This window comes from Phocoena phocoena, chromosome 1 (assembly GCF_963924675.1).
Source record: "Phocoena phocoena chromosome 1, mPhoPho1.1, whole genome shotgun sequence".
NCBI classification, from domain to species: domain Eukaryota; kingdom Metazoa; phylum Chordata; class Mammalia; order Artiodactyla; family Phocoenidae; genus Phocoena; species Phocoena phocoena.
The window spans coordinates 113,593,302-113,609,704 of NC_089219.1; the positions used below are offsets into that span (position 1 = coordinate 113,593,302).

Here is a 16,403-nt window from a genome sequence, read left to right on the forward strand (position 1 = left end):
GTGGTTGAGAGTCCACCTGCCGATGCAGGGGACGCGGGTTTGCGCCCCGGTCTGGGAAGATCCCACATGCCGCGGAGCGGCTGGGCCCGTGAGCCATGGCCGCTGAGCCTGCGCGTCCGAAGCCTGTGCTCCGCAACAGGAGAGGCCACAACAGTGAGAGGCCCGTGTACTGCAAAAAAAACCCCAAAAAACAACACTGGGAGAGGGCAGAGAAAAAGAATTCTAGGTATGATAGGAAGGATTCTGAAAAGTTACAGGATACAGTACAGAAACAGATGCTCTATGTCCTTTAGGATAAATGCCTGAGCCCTAGCATGTACTGGGTGTTGCTCTACGTACAACCACATACAAGAAACACCCATGGTTTGGACAGGTTCTTCCTGTTCTTTGAGTGGTGAATGCAAGGGGGTACGTTTTTAAGCTTTACAATATCATGCTTTGAACTCCAAGAGCCTTCGCAACCAGCATCTACTGAGAAGTCTGAAGAGTACCCTCTCAAGGAGGCAAAGATACTGAATGACCTCATTCCCATCTCTTCCCAGTGAGGTTTTTTGCCTCTTCCCTCCTTGCCAGGAGGCAGAGATATGACCCAAGGTTGAAAAACAAATAACCACCATCTCAAATGACTTAGATTTAATCATCGGAAGCAAACTAAATGGAAAGCTTACAATAGAGAAGAATTACATGTCAGTGCCTTTTGCAAACTGAGCTGGGACAGAAAGGGACTGGGGCTGCCCCTCAGCCCAATCTCTTCCAAACAAAGACATCCACAGTGTCCCTGGCAGTCTGGCTCAGGGAAGGGGGAGACTGTTGGCTCTGTGTGTTGAGGTTGCCTTGCCACCGCTCACTCCTGGCCAGCATCAGGAGCCCCGCCTTGCTGGCTCTGGTCATCACCCTTTTTTTTGTGGCCTGATACGATGTCATCAATCCGCAGCAGTAGAACTGCCGTCTAGGAGAAAAACCACAGCCCCAAAGAGGTTAGCAAAGAAGGGAAGGACACTTGTTTTCTTTTAGACGTATCACCTAGCTCCTCCTATATAATTACCATTTTATCTGAAATCTACCCTTTCAGAGTCTTGAATGTAAAATGCAGTTCTCGGTCAGCAAGGGATGCAGCCTGTGCTACGTTACCTTGCCTTTTTTTTTCCTTCTTTTTTTTTCTTTTGGCCATGCTACACAGCTTGTGGGATTTTAGTTCCCCAACCAGAGATTGAACCTGGGCCCTCAGCAGTGACAGAACGGAATCCTAACCAATGGACTGCCAGGGAATTCCCTTTTTTTTTTAAATTAAAAAAATTTATTTTTGGCTGCACTGGGTCTTAGTTGTGGCATGCGGGACCTTCTTAGTTGTGGCATGTGGACTTCTTAGTTGCAGCATGCAAACTTCTTAGTTGTAGCATGTGAACTCTTAGTTGCGGCATGCACGCGGGATCTAGTTTCCCGACCAGGGATCGAACCTGAGCCCCCTGCATTGACAGCACGGAGTCTTACCCACTGGACCAGGGAAGTCCCCCTACGTTGCTTTTTAAATGAGCTAAATATAAGTAGGGGGATGGAATTCCTTGGGAGATCTTTTAGGGAATGCTCTGCCTTCTATCCCCGCCTCCTCAAGACTGGACCAAACACACTGTTTTCCGGTTATCTGGAAATTAACAGCACAGCATATGTCTTAAGAGTGCCTCACCTCCACTGCTGTCTTATACGTTTGCAGCTTTACAGCCAATGGTTCCCAGATGCCCAGTTCTTTCATGTCCACCAAAGTACCTGTCTCACCATTTACGCCCCAGGTCTCACAATTCTCCTGGGTGTGCTTGGCCTATAGTTGGAACAAGCATAAATAATTAAAGGGGAAAATACTAGGGACAAGTAAGCTGACAGAGACCATTACATAAAAATCAAATACACTGCACTGATAAGGTAGGGATAAGAGGAAACGGCAATGACAACAAACAAATCAAAAATTAAGAAAGAGAAGAGATTTTAAAGGAACAAGCTACCAGGAGAAACTGGAAAGACAGACATGAACTACCCTCTTAGGCCAAACACAGCTTTTCCTACCCCATCAAGAGAAGAGCATGGAAAGGAACTCACCCGAAGGGAGGTAAGTAGACGGATGGTGCTGGCCCCACAGTTTTGAATAAGGGTACGAGGGATGACCTCTAGGGCTTGGGCAACAGCCCGATATGGCCATTGTTCCACACCAGTCATGGCCTTGGATTTTTCTGTCAAGGCATGAGCCACAGCCATCTCAGAAGCCCCACCCCCAGGCACCAGCTGAGGGTCCAGGAGAACATTGCGGCACACCTGCATGGCATCCTGGAGGTTGCGTTCTACTTCCTTGGGAAAGCGAACAAAGAGTATAAAGCCAAAGCTTGATGACTCAAGGACAAATCAGAAGCACCAAAGGACTTCCTGACCGCCAAATTCGGTAAACCACCAAGGAGGGCAAACTAAGAAAGGTCCTTCAAACCTTTTGGGCAGGGCAGATGCTACTAACTCTGGAAAAACACATTAACTACAACTGCAACAAGGCCAGGGGGAATGTGGTATCACTCTGGGATGTTAGGCTTTTGTCCATTGTGCTTGACAGACCTATAACCTTACTCTGTCCTGTCTAGCTGTGTACTCTAGGAGGCTGCACGGTGTAGTGGAAACTCTCTGCTTACTAGCTATATGCCTTTGGTAAAATACTTAACCTCACTAAGGAAAAAAAACAGTAATATTTATAATTTCAACTTAAAAAACAAGGAAACAGTGGTTGCTAGTGGATGGGGAAACGATGAGCCATTGTTCAATGGGTATAGTGTCTCAATTTTTTGAGATAAAAAAAGTTCTGAAGATCTGTTACATGTGAGTATGAATACATTTAAAACTGCTGTAACTGTACACTTAAAAATTATTCAGATGATAAATTTTACATTAAAAAATTTTAAACCATGATTAAAAATAAAAATATTTTAAAAATAAAAAGAAGAGAGAGATTTGTGGCTTCAGATGGCAATTAAATAACTATAAATGGGCAACAGGATAATTTTAGGCTCTCTGGGAAACTCTCAAGAAATGGAACGACCTAGATCATTCAGTCACACTTCCAAGGCTGACTCACCGAGAGAATCTCTTTGCTGGCCCCCCGTAGGAGAATGGTGCAGGCCTTGGGGTCTCTGCACTCAGTGATGAATGTGAAGTACTCATCTCCAATTTTCTTGATTTCCAACAGGCCTGCCCCTGTCCCAACATCTTCTTCTCTCAGTTCCTCTGGTCGGCTGACTATTCGGCCCCCACAGGCTCTATTGATTAGATGGGGAGAAGGGGGACAGGGAGAAGACCAGATGATGTCAAATACTTTTACTCATCTTCTTGGTCCTTAGGGTCTGTGGTGGGGTGTAAGGGTTAAGGGCCAAAGTGGACTGCTAGCAACACTTCTACCTAACTCGAGACGTCTTGGTTGCCTGGTGAAATAGAGTTCCAAATACATAGGTGAAGTTTCCTTAAACTAATATGGCTTTATAAGTGAAAGTGTGCATACCTAAGGCAACTACTGTAACTAGATACAAGTTAATTCGAAGTATACTTAGTGGACCCTAAAATTGGGACAAATGAATTCTTATGCATATCTGACCAAGTGTATAACACATAACGGTCATTTCTAGATAGAACTCATCCTATAATGCCCAGTTAGATCTCAAGGCCAATAACAGGACTGTACTAAAGACAATGTAAAGGTCAAGCAAGAAATAAGGTGATTAGGTACATAAGTGTATGTCTCACCCAGTTTTAATAAATATAGGGCTAATTTTTTTTTTTCTTTTGCGGTATGCGGGCCTCTCCCGTTGCGGAGCACAGGCTCCGGACGTGCAGGCCCAGTGGCCATGGCTCACAGGCCCAGCCGCTCCGCGGCACGTGGGATCCTCCCGGATCGGGGCACGAACCCATGTCCCCTGCATCGGCAGGCGGACTCTCAACCACTGCGCCACCAGGGAAGCCCATGTAGGGCTAATTTTTTATTTGTCACTTTTTCCCCATTCATGGGCATGTAGAGTCAACTATGTATATGTATGTATGCCAAACCATTTCAGAGAAAGCGTCTTAAGTATAAAATTGGATTTGGATCTATGGCATATTATGTGATGTTAGGATAGACTTACCTTTTAAAAAAAAATGACTCTTAAAAATAGATGGTATCTGAGCCTACATATTTGTGCTGAAGTAGTGAGTGCAATCTAAGGTTGCATTAACAGCAGCTGAGGATCCAATCAAGGTAACTGTTGGATCTGCTATATTCTGAGCTAGTTAAAACAGACTAATCTGAAATGGATCCCTACACCAAGGTAGTGATCATAGATGTCTAAGCATAAGCTGTTCACTACTGGTTAGGAGCAGTAGAGTCTCATGCAGCAGATAACTGTTACTCTAGATAGAGGACTTCTTCTTCTTTAAATACTTATTTACTTACTTGGCTGCACTGGGTCTTAGTTGCAGCATGCAGGAACTTTAGTTGTGGCATATGGGATCTAGTTCCCTGACCAGGGATCGAACCCAGGCCCCTCGCATTGGGAGTATGGAGTCCTAGCCACTAGACCACAGGAAGTCCCTCGACAGAGGGCTTCTGAAGAGGGCAGATGGCTAAACCCAGGTTATTTCCATCTGTAAATAATTTGGCTGGCTTTATCCTATGCTAAACTTTTTCAGATAAGGATGACTACATTACGAAGCTACAAAATAAAAACACATGGGAAGGAGAATCTTATTTTTACCTGGCCTACTCACCTAGCAATGCGATTATTGTCTGTCTTCCGGACTCTGCGGATGGCTGTGATATTGGCCCGCATGAGGTAGTGCTGAGCTAAATCTGCAAGAACAGAGGTGTCAAGCTGGAAACCAGAAACCCTGGGTTCTGAACAGGTTTTATCCTCCACGTACCCTAACCATCACATGTTAATTATATTCAGTGTATGACAACATGCGAGGAAAAAAATCACCGACCCTCTTCTACCACAACAATAGTCTGGAAAAATGAATGTAGTCCTACCCGAGATGCCCTTTTCTGTGATGACCACGTCTGGCTTCAGATGGATAATGTCCTCACAGAGCTGCTGAATGTACTCTTCTTCCATTTGGAGGATTCGGGTGAAGTCTTCCTCTCGTGTGATCTCAATGTCAGTCTATGTGGTGAAGAAAAGTCACTCTGAATTAAAAATTTTGGATTGGTGAAGCTCTTTAGGGTCATCCCACCTACTATACTCCCTCCATCCAGCACTCTCATGTATCCCAGAAAGCATGAGTTAGAATAAGCCACGACCCAACACCTCTATAAGCCACTTTAGCTCCAGCAGTCATCTAGTTTAACCCCATTTAATTATAAAGCAACTGGAATGCAAAGTCACAATGTAATTAGTGGAGTTTGGCTAAGGTCTCTAGCCACTTAGTTCAATGTTTCCTCTGACCTGTCAGTGTACATGGTAACTCAGCGTCTTAATTCTTCCCACTAATAAATCGATTCTTGTTGCCAACCACTGCTTGATAAACTTCAATTACTCTGTTTTATCCAAGGGTGATGGAGCCTTGTAAGCTTCCTGCCCTCTGGAAATTCTTTGGCACTTCAAAGCTCAAGTAACTCCTACTCTATGTCCTACTGATGCATTATGAAAGGTGGCATGATAGTGTGGAATTGAAGCTGAACAGAGCTGGGTTCAAATTCTGATTTGGCCAATACCAGCTGTGTTCCTCAAGCAATTAACCTAACTTCTCCGAGGTGTAGATCCCTCATCTGTAAAATGGAAGTCAGTATCATCTGCTGTAAAGGGTAGTTGTAAGAATCAGAGATTACTTGTAAAGGTCACAGAGTAAGCATGTAACAAACTTTTTAATTCCCTTGCCCATATTAACAGATTCTTACATCAAATTTAAGGAATAGGGCCAGGGACATTACCTGGCTTTCTCCTTTCTTGTATTCTAGAGAAGAATCCAGCAGCACGATGCGAGGGTTCTTAATATAGCGCCGCATCCGCGGATGGGTCACATCCTTGTTAATCATGACTCCACGTAACACACACGAGTCTTCAATGATGCCGCCAGGTATCTGAGCAAAAGAACCACTTCAATCCACAACAAGGAGACAATTTCTCAACTCCCTGCCCAGACATTCATCTTTCCCAAATGACCACCATTTCAGATTTTTAAAGTATCTTTTTTCCATGAACCTCTAAAACAACTACAGTTGTAATCATATTTCTTTCTCTCTAGGAAGCACATCAATCTTAGCACATGATACACAATTTGAAGGTCGGCTGAGACAGAAATTCAGTGATTGACAGATTTAAAGGGGCACAGGGACTTCCCTGGTGGTCCAGTGGGTAAGACTCTGCACTCCCAATGCAGGGGGCCTGGGTTTGATCCCTGGTCAGGGAACTAGGTCCCACGTGCGGCAACTAAAAGATCCTTCATGCTGCAATGAGGATCCTGTGTGCCGCAACTAACACCTGGCGCAGCCGAATAGATGAATGGAGAATCACGCAATACTACTTAAAAAGAAAAAAAAGGGTGCAGATCTCTACTTCCTGAAAGATATTTCCATGAATTTTAGACATAGGGCTCCATCTACTGGCCACAAGATATTAATGCTACTTTTAAATCTTAAATTAATAAAGATGGAGAAAGCATTCTGGGGCTTATTAGCGCTATGCTGTAGAGCCCTTGTTTATTTCCTGACCCAGTGGCTGATATGTATACAAATGCACAAATACAGACACAAAAATAAGCCTTTCTCTTGCCCCTGTAGACCCTGTGTAGGGACAGCAATGAAGCTAACAGAATTATTTCAGATACCTCTTTGGCACCCTCTTTTTCCAAGTTTTTGTTTTCCAGGTAGCAAATACTCTTCTTCCTGGTTCTAATAATAAAAATATCTTGCTCTGATTTAAACTTATTTCCTCCACAAGTGTCTCATTCTAGGAAATAATTTGTCTCCAAAGTACACACTCAAAGAGTTTACCTTTTCTACCCTTGCATATTTCTTGATGTCAATCTCCTTCCGACCGTTCTCCTCAAACTGTACAGTTTTGACAGCATCCAGGGCAATGTTGCAAGCCAAAGAAGACCACCGACTGATTACTTTGGTAGTAATGGAGCTGTTGATGATGTTCAGCATCGCATCTCGGTTACTGGTGTCAACAGGGGTACTGGAGAAAAGAAAAACAAATAATATGCTCAGTGGGATCTTGGATGTTTATGGAAGTCCTCATCTATATTTTGATGACTATAATAGTGGGCCAACAGGCAGAACAAGGGGAATCTGTTCCTTTGTAGGAAACTAAGTGTTATCAAGAAGTAACTTTGTTCACCCTCTGCCTTTTAGCAAGATTATAATTAACCCATCCCTGAAAGGTGTCTCAAATCCCTGAGTAATCTGTTCTCATGTCTGACAACTCTTCACGCTTAGAGTTTACAGTAAAATAATTTCTTTACCTTCTGCTCCAACCAAATAAACTCTATTACTTTCACAACTTGGGTCAAGACACATTTTATCTTTGAAACCTCATCCTGTAACTAGCAAATTCTGAGAGCTCCTCTTGAGAATCACCATCGGTCTGTGCTATCCATTTGGACAACTGATTCTATTTTACCTAGCATCATAATACATGGTGTGCCACAGTGTTTTTATGTGTTTAGTCTCCTCCAACGAGACTATAAATTTGCACATGGCAAGACTATCTAGTAAGAGACCTTGGATACCATCTTGTCCAAATTTTCACATACTGTTGAAATCCCTTTTATTAACACAGTAAGACACACAATAAGCAATCATTAAATAGTTGCTGAATTATGTATTTTAGGGAAAAAGCAATAGCTCCAAAATTATTATCTAAGATATACAGGCAGTTACTGCTTGATAAAAAAAATCATTAATGATTCAGCTCCAAATATTCAATAAATCCTTTGTGTACTCTACATTCTTACAAAGTTTACTTCATAAAAATTTTTTTTTTTTTTACAGTACGCAGGCCTCTCACTGTTGTGGAGCACAGGCTCAGTGGCCATGGCTCACGGGCCTAGCCGCCTCGCGGCATGTGGGATCTTCCCAGACTGGGGCACGAATGGATGTCCCCTGCATCGGCAGGCGGACTCTCGACCACTGTGCCACCAGGGAAGCCCCATAAAAATGTTTTAAATCAAACACCTCCTTAAGAGTGCTAGACAGATATTATCATATACTTTGTTTCTTACAGCAGGAAGTACAATACAAAGCTCACCAAATTGCTAGGTACTTGTGTACCTGACACCCTAAGGATATGAGTAGAAAATTATAGGTTTTTATTAATTAATTAAAAATAAATTTATTTAATTAATTGATTTATGTTTGGCTGTGTTGGGTCTTCGTTGCTGCCTGTGGGCTTTCTCTACTTGTAGTGCACGGGCTTCTCACTGTGGTAGCTTCTCTTGTTGCGGAGCACAGGCTCTAGGCGTGCAGGCTTCTGTAGCTGTGGCTCGCGGGCTCTAGAGTGCAGGCTCAGTAGTTGTGGCTCATGGGCTTAGTTGCTCCACGGCATGTGGGACCTTCCCGGACCAGGGCTCGAACCTGTATCCCCTGCACTGGCAGGCGGATTCTTAACCACTGGGCCACCAGGTAAGTCCCAGGTTTTATTTTTTAAACAACCTTTTTAATCAGAAAAATTTTGCATTCTGTATCAGGTTCTTACTTAACTGACATTTCCTCAAGTAGAAGTCACACATTCCTATATTCCTTTTATTACCTTATAGCACTCAGCAAACATAGACTAACAGCAAGCTCTGTGATAACTAGAGAGGACTCAAATAGCATTTTCAGTACCAGTCCTTTTGATTTTAATGAAAACCCCTGGCTACCATCCTCCACAGTACTTTAGAGAGAGTACTGAATTAGTTATAATCATACACGATGGTAGGGTATTTTAAGCCCTGAATAATTAGTTATCTAACTCCTTAACTTATTTCTCCCACTAGAATCTAAAACTTTGCAGAGTAGCTCTATTTTACTTACTACACATTTCCCATAGCAGTGCCTAACATGGAAACTAGCAGACTGCATATAACCAAAATATATTTTGAAGAATTAAACCTAGCTTCTTTTATTTGTCTGCTTTGCATCCTTTGCCATTTTCTAAAAACTTTTATTTCTCTTATCCTTCCCTTCATTTTGCTCCCCTCTTTGTTTCTCCTTCTCACAAAATAATACCAGGGTATAAACTACTGGTGATGTGCTCAGTCTTCCTTTACCATCTAAGAACAGATTAGTCTTCCAGGCCTCCCATAGTTGACGCTACCCATTTCTGGTCCCCACCTCCAATACCTTATTTTCTTAAGGGTGCTGATCATATCGTCCAGAGCCCTGCGGTAAGCACTGATCACCACTGTTGGGTGCATCTGCTGCTCTAGGAAGTGCTCAGCCACAGATAACATCTCCCCTGCTGAAAAAAGATACATATACCATAACATTTTGAAAAGTACCTGGATATCAAGGCAACTTCATTATGCTTCTAAAAATACCTGCTCTTTTTTCTAAAGTAGGTTTCCCCAAAAGTATGCAAATACTATTCCAAATTTTATACTTTGTACAAGCAAATTTGGAAAAAAAATTTCTCATCAGATATATTTTAAATGATCAAAGATTGATCCCAGGTTTGACTTATTCTTGTGATCTTACTAAATATTTGTTCCCAGTTTCCTAAACAAATGGTAAACATTTTCCCAAAGACTCTAAAATTGAAAGAAAAATAAAGGAAAATTGACTTGCTTATTATTTCAATACCTAGCATGTAGTCAAACTGCTGGTACTGAAAACAAACAAAACCCACAAAACTTTATATCTACAAGAATACCCATAAAAATTTACAAAATTTACCCTCTGGAAGAGGGATTATTGGTAAAATGTCCCCTCCTTTTAAAAACTGTCCTTACTTTCTAATTCTAATTGCCACACACACACACACACACAAGCTTGTTTCTAAAAAAAGTTTTAAAGAGGAAAAACCATTATTTTGGTCAAAAAAGGACCTTCTGCACAAAGGGCTTGTACTACCAGGTCCACTGACACTAATTTTTAAAATGTACACAAATGTGTAAAAGTTCACATGTATACTCTTTGGCATGTGCTCAAATGTTTGATTTCAATACTTTAGAATTCCTAAGTGACCATCATGTATATTAAAAGAAAGATAATCAAATATTTTGAAACATGCTCTAATAAGTTAACTTAGAAAAGACTATACCCTGTTAAAGAAGAATCAGAACAGTATCATAGAAGAAAGATATCTTCAGAAATGGCAGTTTGGGTTTTTTAAAAGCTACCTAAGTCTAAGAAACCTAGACTCATGGACACTTACTTAATATCTCCACAAGATTTAACTAAGATTACCAGCTAAAAAATTCTGCCTGATACCTAAAGCTCATCTTCTACCCAAATAAGTGAAAAAGCATATGGAGCCTTACCTACTTCTTTCATCCTCCAAGTTTCTCTTCAAAGTACAGAACTAGCCATATGTAATTAATTCTCAATCCACAAAAGAACTGGATCTAAAGATGTGATTAGTTGGTGGTGACTCAAGCAAATTTCGACCCAACTCACCATTCTCAAAATGCAATACAAAGGCATTTAAAAATTAATTTTTAAAAAGTTCATATAATAATAATTTTGTTAAGGATTCTATTTTTAGGCCTGTGGACCAACACTATAAATTGGCATCTCCTAATTAGAAAAGTTTTTTTTCTCAATTCCTAAAAACATATTGCTACAGATTTTCATTTTCTTAAATTAATTAATTTTTTAATTTTTATTTTTGGCTGTGCCACATGGCTTGTGGGATCTTAGTTCCCGGACCAGGGGTCAAACCCACCTCCTCGGCAGTGAAAGCGTGGAGTTCTAACCACTGGACCACCGGGGAATTCCCATGTAACACATGTAAACAAGTATCCTTTACGTGGTATGTTTAGTGGCACGTTTTCTACATTTTTTGCGCATTTTCTTGTTGATTTCACTGTTTAAAATGGCCTAAGTATAGTCCTAAAGTACTATCTAGTTTTCCTACGTGCAAGAAAGCTGTAATGTGCTCTGTACAGACAATAACTTACTACATAAGATTTGTTCAGGCATAAGTTATAGTGCTACTGGGCATGAGTCCAGTGTTAATGAATCAACAATATATATTAAATAAGGTGTCTTTAAAACAAACAAACAAAACATAAAACGTATATATTTATGCACTGATAAATATGTGACTGGAGGCTTGAGGAACCTAACCCCATACTCCTCCCGGAGTGATGGTTTAGTATTCACTAATTCAGTGTTTGTGGTGACTTTATAGAATATAACTTATTGTGAGTAATGACAATGGACTGTATTTTATTCAACCAGATTTGCAAAGCTCATCCTATACCACGATGAACATTTTATGCTCAGTTGGAGAGAATACACAGAAAATTAGCAAAAAGTTCTTTAAACATTTATAATTAGTGGATTGGTAAAAATGTTCTTCTTAAAATATGACTCAGGGGACTTCTTTGGCAGTCTAGTGGTTAAGACTCCATGCTTCCACTGCAGGAGGTGCGGTGGGTTCCATCTCTACTCAGGGCACTAAGATCCCACATGCCACGCGTTGTGGCCAAAACAAAACAAAAATATCTGATGTTATTTCTGGCAAAAATCTTAATGTTTCAATCTAATTTTCCTTATCAACCTTCCATTCTTTTCTTACCAAGAATAATTACAGATGTGGTCCCATCTCCAACCTCTTCATCCTGTGTCCGGCTAATTTCAATCATGGACTTGGCTGCTGGATGCTGTACTTGAATCTGAAAGAAAGACCTCTTAACCCATTCTGCTTGGTCCTAACTCTTGAGCTTCTTGCTTCCACACTGACTCCCTTTTATTGTTTTACCACAGCTTTAAAGATTAAAAGTGGCCCCTAAGAGATCTAAGTAAAACACCTTTCCAAGTCTTTCTTTTTGGGGAAAAATGCATTAGGACAACTTAACTACTGAAGTTTCTTGAGAACAGAACAGTATCTTTTAGCTTATTTATTGGGAACACCATTGTTGTGGTTGAATTGTGTCCTCTGAAAGAACATGTTGATGTCTCATCCCCTGAAAATTGTATTTGGAAATAGGGTCTTTGCAGATGTAACCAAGTTAAAATGAGGTCACAGAGGTAATCAGGGTACATTCTAAACCCAACCACTGGTGCCCTTATGAGACACACAAGAAAATGCCATGACAGAAGGGGAGTTTATAAGCCAAGGAATGCGGTCAAGCATCAGAAGCTATAAGAGGAAGGATTCTTCCCTAGAGCCTTCAGAAGGAGCATGGCACTGCTGACACCCTGAGTTTGGACCGCCAGCCTCCAGTCCATGTGAATAAATTTCTGTTGTTTCAAGTCACACAGTCTGTGGTAACTTGCTACAGCAGCCCAAAAAAGCTAATCATTATTTACATTATCTCTTTATGTATCCTTTATAAAATGTTAGAAAGCAAAACGAAAAGTCAAACCTCTCGAAGAATAGCATTGCCATCATTGGTCATCACGATGCCTCCCATTGGGTCCAAAAGCATCTAGGACAAAAGCAGAAGTTATATTTAAGTGTCTCAGAAAACAGAAAGGGAAAATCTGTAGTCGAAGTTTCAGTATGAGATAAGCCTACCTTCATCATAGACTTGGGTCCCAAACATGTTCGGATGATATCTGCAATAGTCTATGGAAAGAAAATACAAAACATGTAAGCACAAATCAGAAGATGGTGAATGTGTTAGGGGAAGAGGCATGAGTAACCCACAGAGCCAGTGTTTTAACAAGGACACTTCTAAAGTAGGGCTGGTGACCGCTTTAAATACAGCACGCCACATGGCTAGATTCTGTTCTTTGCTTTTTCCGCTTTGGGAATGTTTTCTGGATGCAGAAAGAAATAACTTTTCACAAGGAAAAAAAGAGACATGCCTTCCAGAGCTTCAGTTTCCCAGCAGTCCAGATAACTGAAGGTCCACGTATTTGTATTTCTTTCCATGATAGTAGCCTCCACCCCATGCTAATTAGATCTAGGGCTTTTTCATTCTTTCATTCAAAAGATATTTACTGAATACCTACCTATGCAGGATCTACAATGAGTACTAAGAATACAAAAGGGAATTAATACAGTTCTTCCCTTCAACTAACTCAGTCTAGTATGAAAGACAAACACAAATAGAATATTATGAGACAACGTACAGCAATAGAATATGCACAAGTTAGTATGAGAAGACCATTAGGCCCAGCTCAGAGAGGGAAGGCTTCCTTCTCCTTATCACCGAGAGAAATATCCTGAAGGAACGGAAGTCAACTTTTCCTCTGCCAAATTGCAAACAAACACAGAAATACTAGGGAAGGCAGCTACAGGCAAACTATTATAAACAACTTAAAAGATGCGCTACCTACCTTGGCGGCATTGATGTTTCCAGATTGAACTTTTCTTCCAGATTCACGCTTTGTGTTCTGGCCTAAAATAGATAAAAACAAAAGGCAACAGCTCAGGACTGCCCCACTGTATATAAGCTATTTATTCCCCGATCTTTGAAAATAAAAACACCCAGGTTTCATGATGTATATACGAATTAAAGCTTATCAACTTGTACTCTTTAAATATGTGCAGCTTATCGTATGTCAATTATACCTCGACAAACTGTTAAAAAGTAAACGTACATACTTATGGCTACTTACTTCTTTATTTACTTCAACCCCTGGTATACGAAGAAACAATCCATAAAGCTTCAACTTTGGAATCTTGGTCATCACTTTCCCTCTAGCCAAACATTCATGTATTTACAGCAAGAATTCATAACCTGAGATCTGCGATCCGTGAGATTCTCAAAGGGCTGGTGTCTCTAAAAGCATCAATCTCTCCTTTACGTAAAAAGGGAGTTTGGGGGTTCATATTCTCCTACTTGGATATGGGGAATCATACCGACAGTCCTAGCATAATTACTGATAGTGCCCCCCACTGTGCTGTGGAATGAGAACACACACTCAAGTGTCTGGGTCTGCCAAGATAGTCACTTCACGCTTGGACATAACAAGAATGCCTCAGTTACCCATTTACCATTAGGAAGAGCTGACTACATATTTAAATAAGGAGCCTAACTGGATACAGCCACTAATGCCAGAGATTAACGTGGATCTCCAAAGGGCTGCACAAGGCACCACTCAGTCACCCCAGGGCCCTCTCAATGGGAGACAAGCCAATGACTATAATTGAACCTAAGTAACGTCTCACTCCTCTCTCCAAATTATATTTTCCCTACAATTTGCTGTAAAATTTTCGATCCAGTCCCATCAAAACTAAACACAATTCTCAGGATTTCGATTCCTATTTCAGACAGTGATAACTAAAATCCTACATGGACCTTTCTGATGGATTCATCAGAAAAAACAGGGTTTTTTTCTGGGTTAAGTGAATTCTTGTCTGAAAACAGTTATTTCTCAGGTATAGACAAAATAGATAAAATCTTGGAATAGCATTCTCTACAAAGAAGATGGTGAGGGAGGGAAAATGGCTAGTCAGGCATCTCAAGTGCTCTTGCAAATAGGATACAGAAGTTACACAGGTTGGAATCATACCAAGGGAAGACAAGGGAAATGGGACTCGTAAGTAAGGAAAGAAATCTGGGATGTTCCCGAAGGGTAAAGAGAACCAATCGAGGAATCTGGGAAAACTCAGCTGGTAAGTGGGAAAGATTACAACGTAGGGGACACTTGAGGGAATAATTACATCTAAGCCGGACCAGTGAGGGAAGCAGGGTTACTTCGTGAAAGGGGGTTGACTAACAGAAATTCAAGAGGACAGCTACCGAAGAGGAAGTGGCCAAGGATACCACTCGCTGTTTGCCAGACCCTCTTTTAAACAGCTGTATCTCCTTATCTCATTTCAGCCTCACAATCCTATGAGGAAATACTGTTAACCCTAATAACAAAGATGGAGCCATTTTCAATCAAGCAGTTTGGCCGAGGCCACACCGTTACTAAGGGATGGGCCAAGATCATAAAGCTAGGCCAAACTAAAAAATCTTTATTCATTCAGCTACACACTGAAAATCGCTCAAGGAAGAGTGCAAGGGCGGGGGTTGGGGGTGAAGAACGGAACGCCGTTCCGTTCAACAGGCTCGGCGACAGGAAGGTCAGTTTGCATTTGCCAAGACAGGGGAATGGGTTAAGAGAAGAGAGGAAAACGGGAGAAGGGGCTTCCAAAATTAACGACTGGAAGGCTCAGTGGCCGGACCTGAGCGGGACTGGGCTGAGGCAAGGCTGTAAAGTGCGGAAAAAGAAGGGTGGTGAAGGGGGGGGGGGGGGTCCCTTCCCCGGCTTTCCCACAACTCACTAAGCACGAGTACCGGACGATGGCCCATCATGGCGGCGCGATGCAGAGCCGGGTACCCCGAGCTGGGGGAACCAGCAGAACCTTCTGGAGAGAGAGAACCAGCGAAGCCCAGAAAACGCTGCTTCCACAGGGCTCACACGCAAACCCGCTACTCTCCGGGTCGCCACCAATCACCGCACCCACCTCACTGACCGGCACGCACACAGACCAATTGACATTCTTAGACCCGCCCCCTACGTAATAACGCAGGGAAAGCTAGATAGAGAGAGCACGATGATGGCAGTGAGAGGGCACAGGCGCTTGCGCAATAGGGTGGCCGCTCCCGGCCGCGTGCTGCGCGAACCTCCGCGCAAGCGCCAAGGCTGGGGTAGTTGGCCGACATGCCACTACGCATGTGTATCAACTACAAGGGTTGGTGCTGGGGTTGAGGCCTTCGATTAACACAGCAGGTGAGGTCCTTAAACTCTTGCGTCTCAGCTCCTCTCGGGTTCCGAAGGTCAAGAAAAGCGTAACAGTTTCCACGCTTTCGTTCCAGCCTTAGCAACCGGGAGGGATGGAGGGGCGGGGCTTAAACCGGTGGTTGAGGGAAGACCCGGCCGGTGTGATGCGGGGTGAAATGGGAGTTGTAGTCCGATCGGACTGTGCTGGGCGGTTAACTATTCTTCTGGGCACGCTGGGAATTGTGGTTTATTGTCTCTGACTCGTTGCTGTGCGTGGACCTTCACCTTCTTAGGTAAATGTCTTCTGCTGAGGCTGTGAACGGTACCGGAGGGTGATGGCTTACTTTTTCCCCGAGTTATCATATCTAAAACACTTTTTCAAGTGTTCCCTGTAGTGCTCTAAGATTTTTTTTCTCCACGCCCATTCCCTCTTCTGCCCTCCTCATCTCCTCAGCTACCGGTGCATTAGAGATGTTGGGAAGCCAGAGTTTTTAAATTACCTTACAAGACAGGAAAAGGACGGATATTACAGAAATTAAAACGAGGAGAGAACACAGAATATTTGCCCGTTCATAGGAGACTCTTAAGGTTT

At 42.2% G+C, this 16,403-nt stretch overlaps 1 protein-coding gene across 2 annotated transcripts; it reads right to left on the bottom strand.

The window, feature by feature from the left end:
- Window positions 1-618: 618 nt before the first annotated feature.
- On the bottom strand, window positions 619-15,521 carry CCT3 (chaperonin containing TCP1 subunit 3). 2 transcript variants are annotated; one of them, XM_065872638.1, is made up of 14 exons: window positions 15,372-15,521; window positions 13,436-13,497; window positions 12,669-12,719; window positions 12,517-12,579; window positions 11,727-11,823; window positions 9,326-9,443; window positions 6,992-7,178; window positions 5,930-6,079; window positions 5,030-5,162; window positions 4,768-4,849; window positions 3,107-3,287; window positions 2,092-2,337; window positions 1,685-1,816; window positions 619-949 (listed from the first exon to the last, which is right to left on the bottom strand). In XM_065872638.1, the coding sequence occupies exons 1-14, from the start codon at window positions 15,400-15,402 to the stop codon at window positions 845-847; spliced, it is 1,638 nt and encodes a 545-aa protein (XP_065728710.1). In that variant the 5' UTR covers window positions 15,403-15,521; the 3' UTR covers window positions 619-844. The 2 variants fall into 2 exon arrangements, with proteins under 2 accessions (XP_065728710.1, XP_065728718.1); XM_065872646.1 differs by lacking the exons at window positions 12,517-12,579; window positions 12,669-12,719 and having other exon boundaries at window positions 15,372-15,402.
- Window positions 15,522-16,403: the final 882 nt, after the last annotated feature.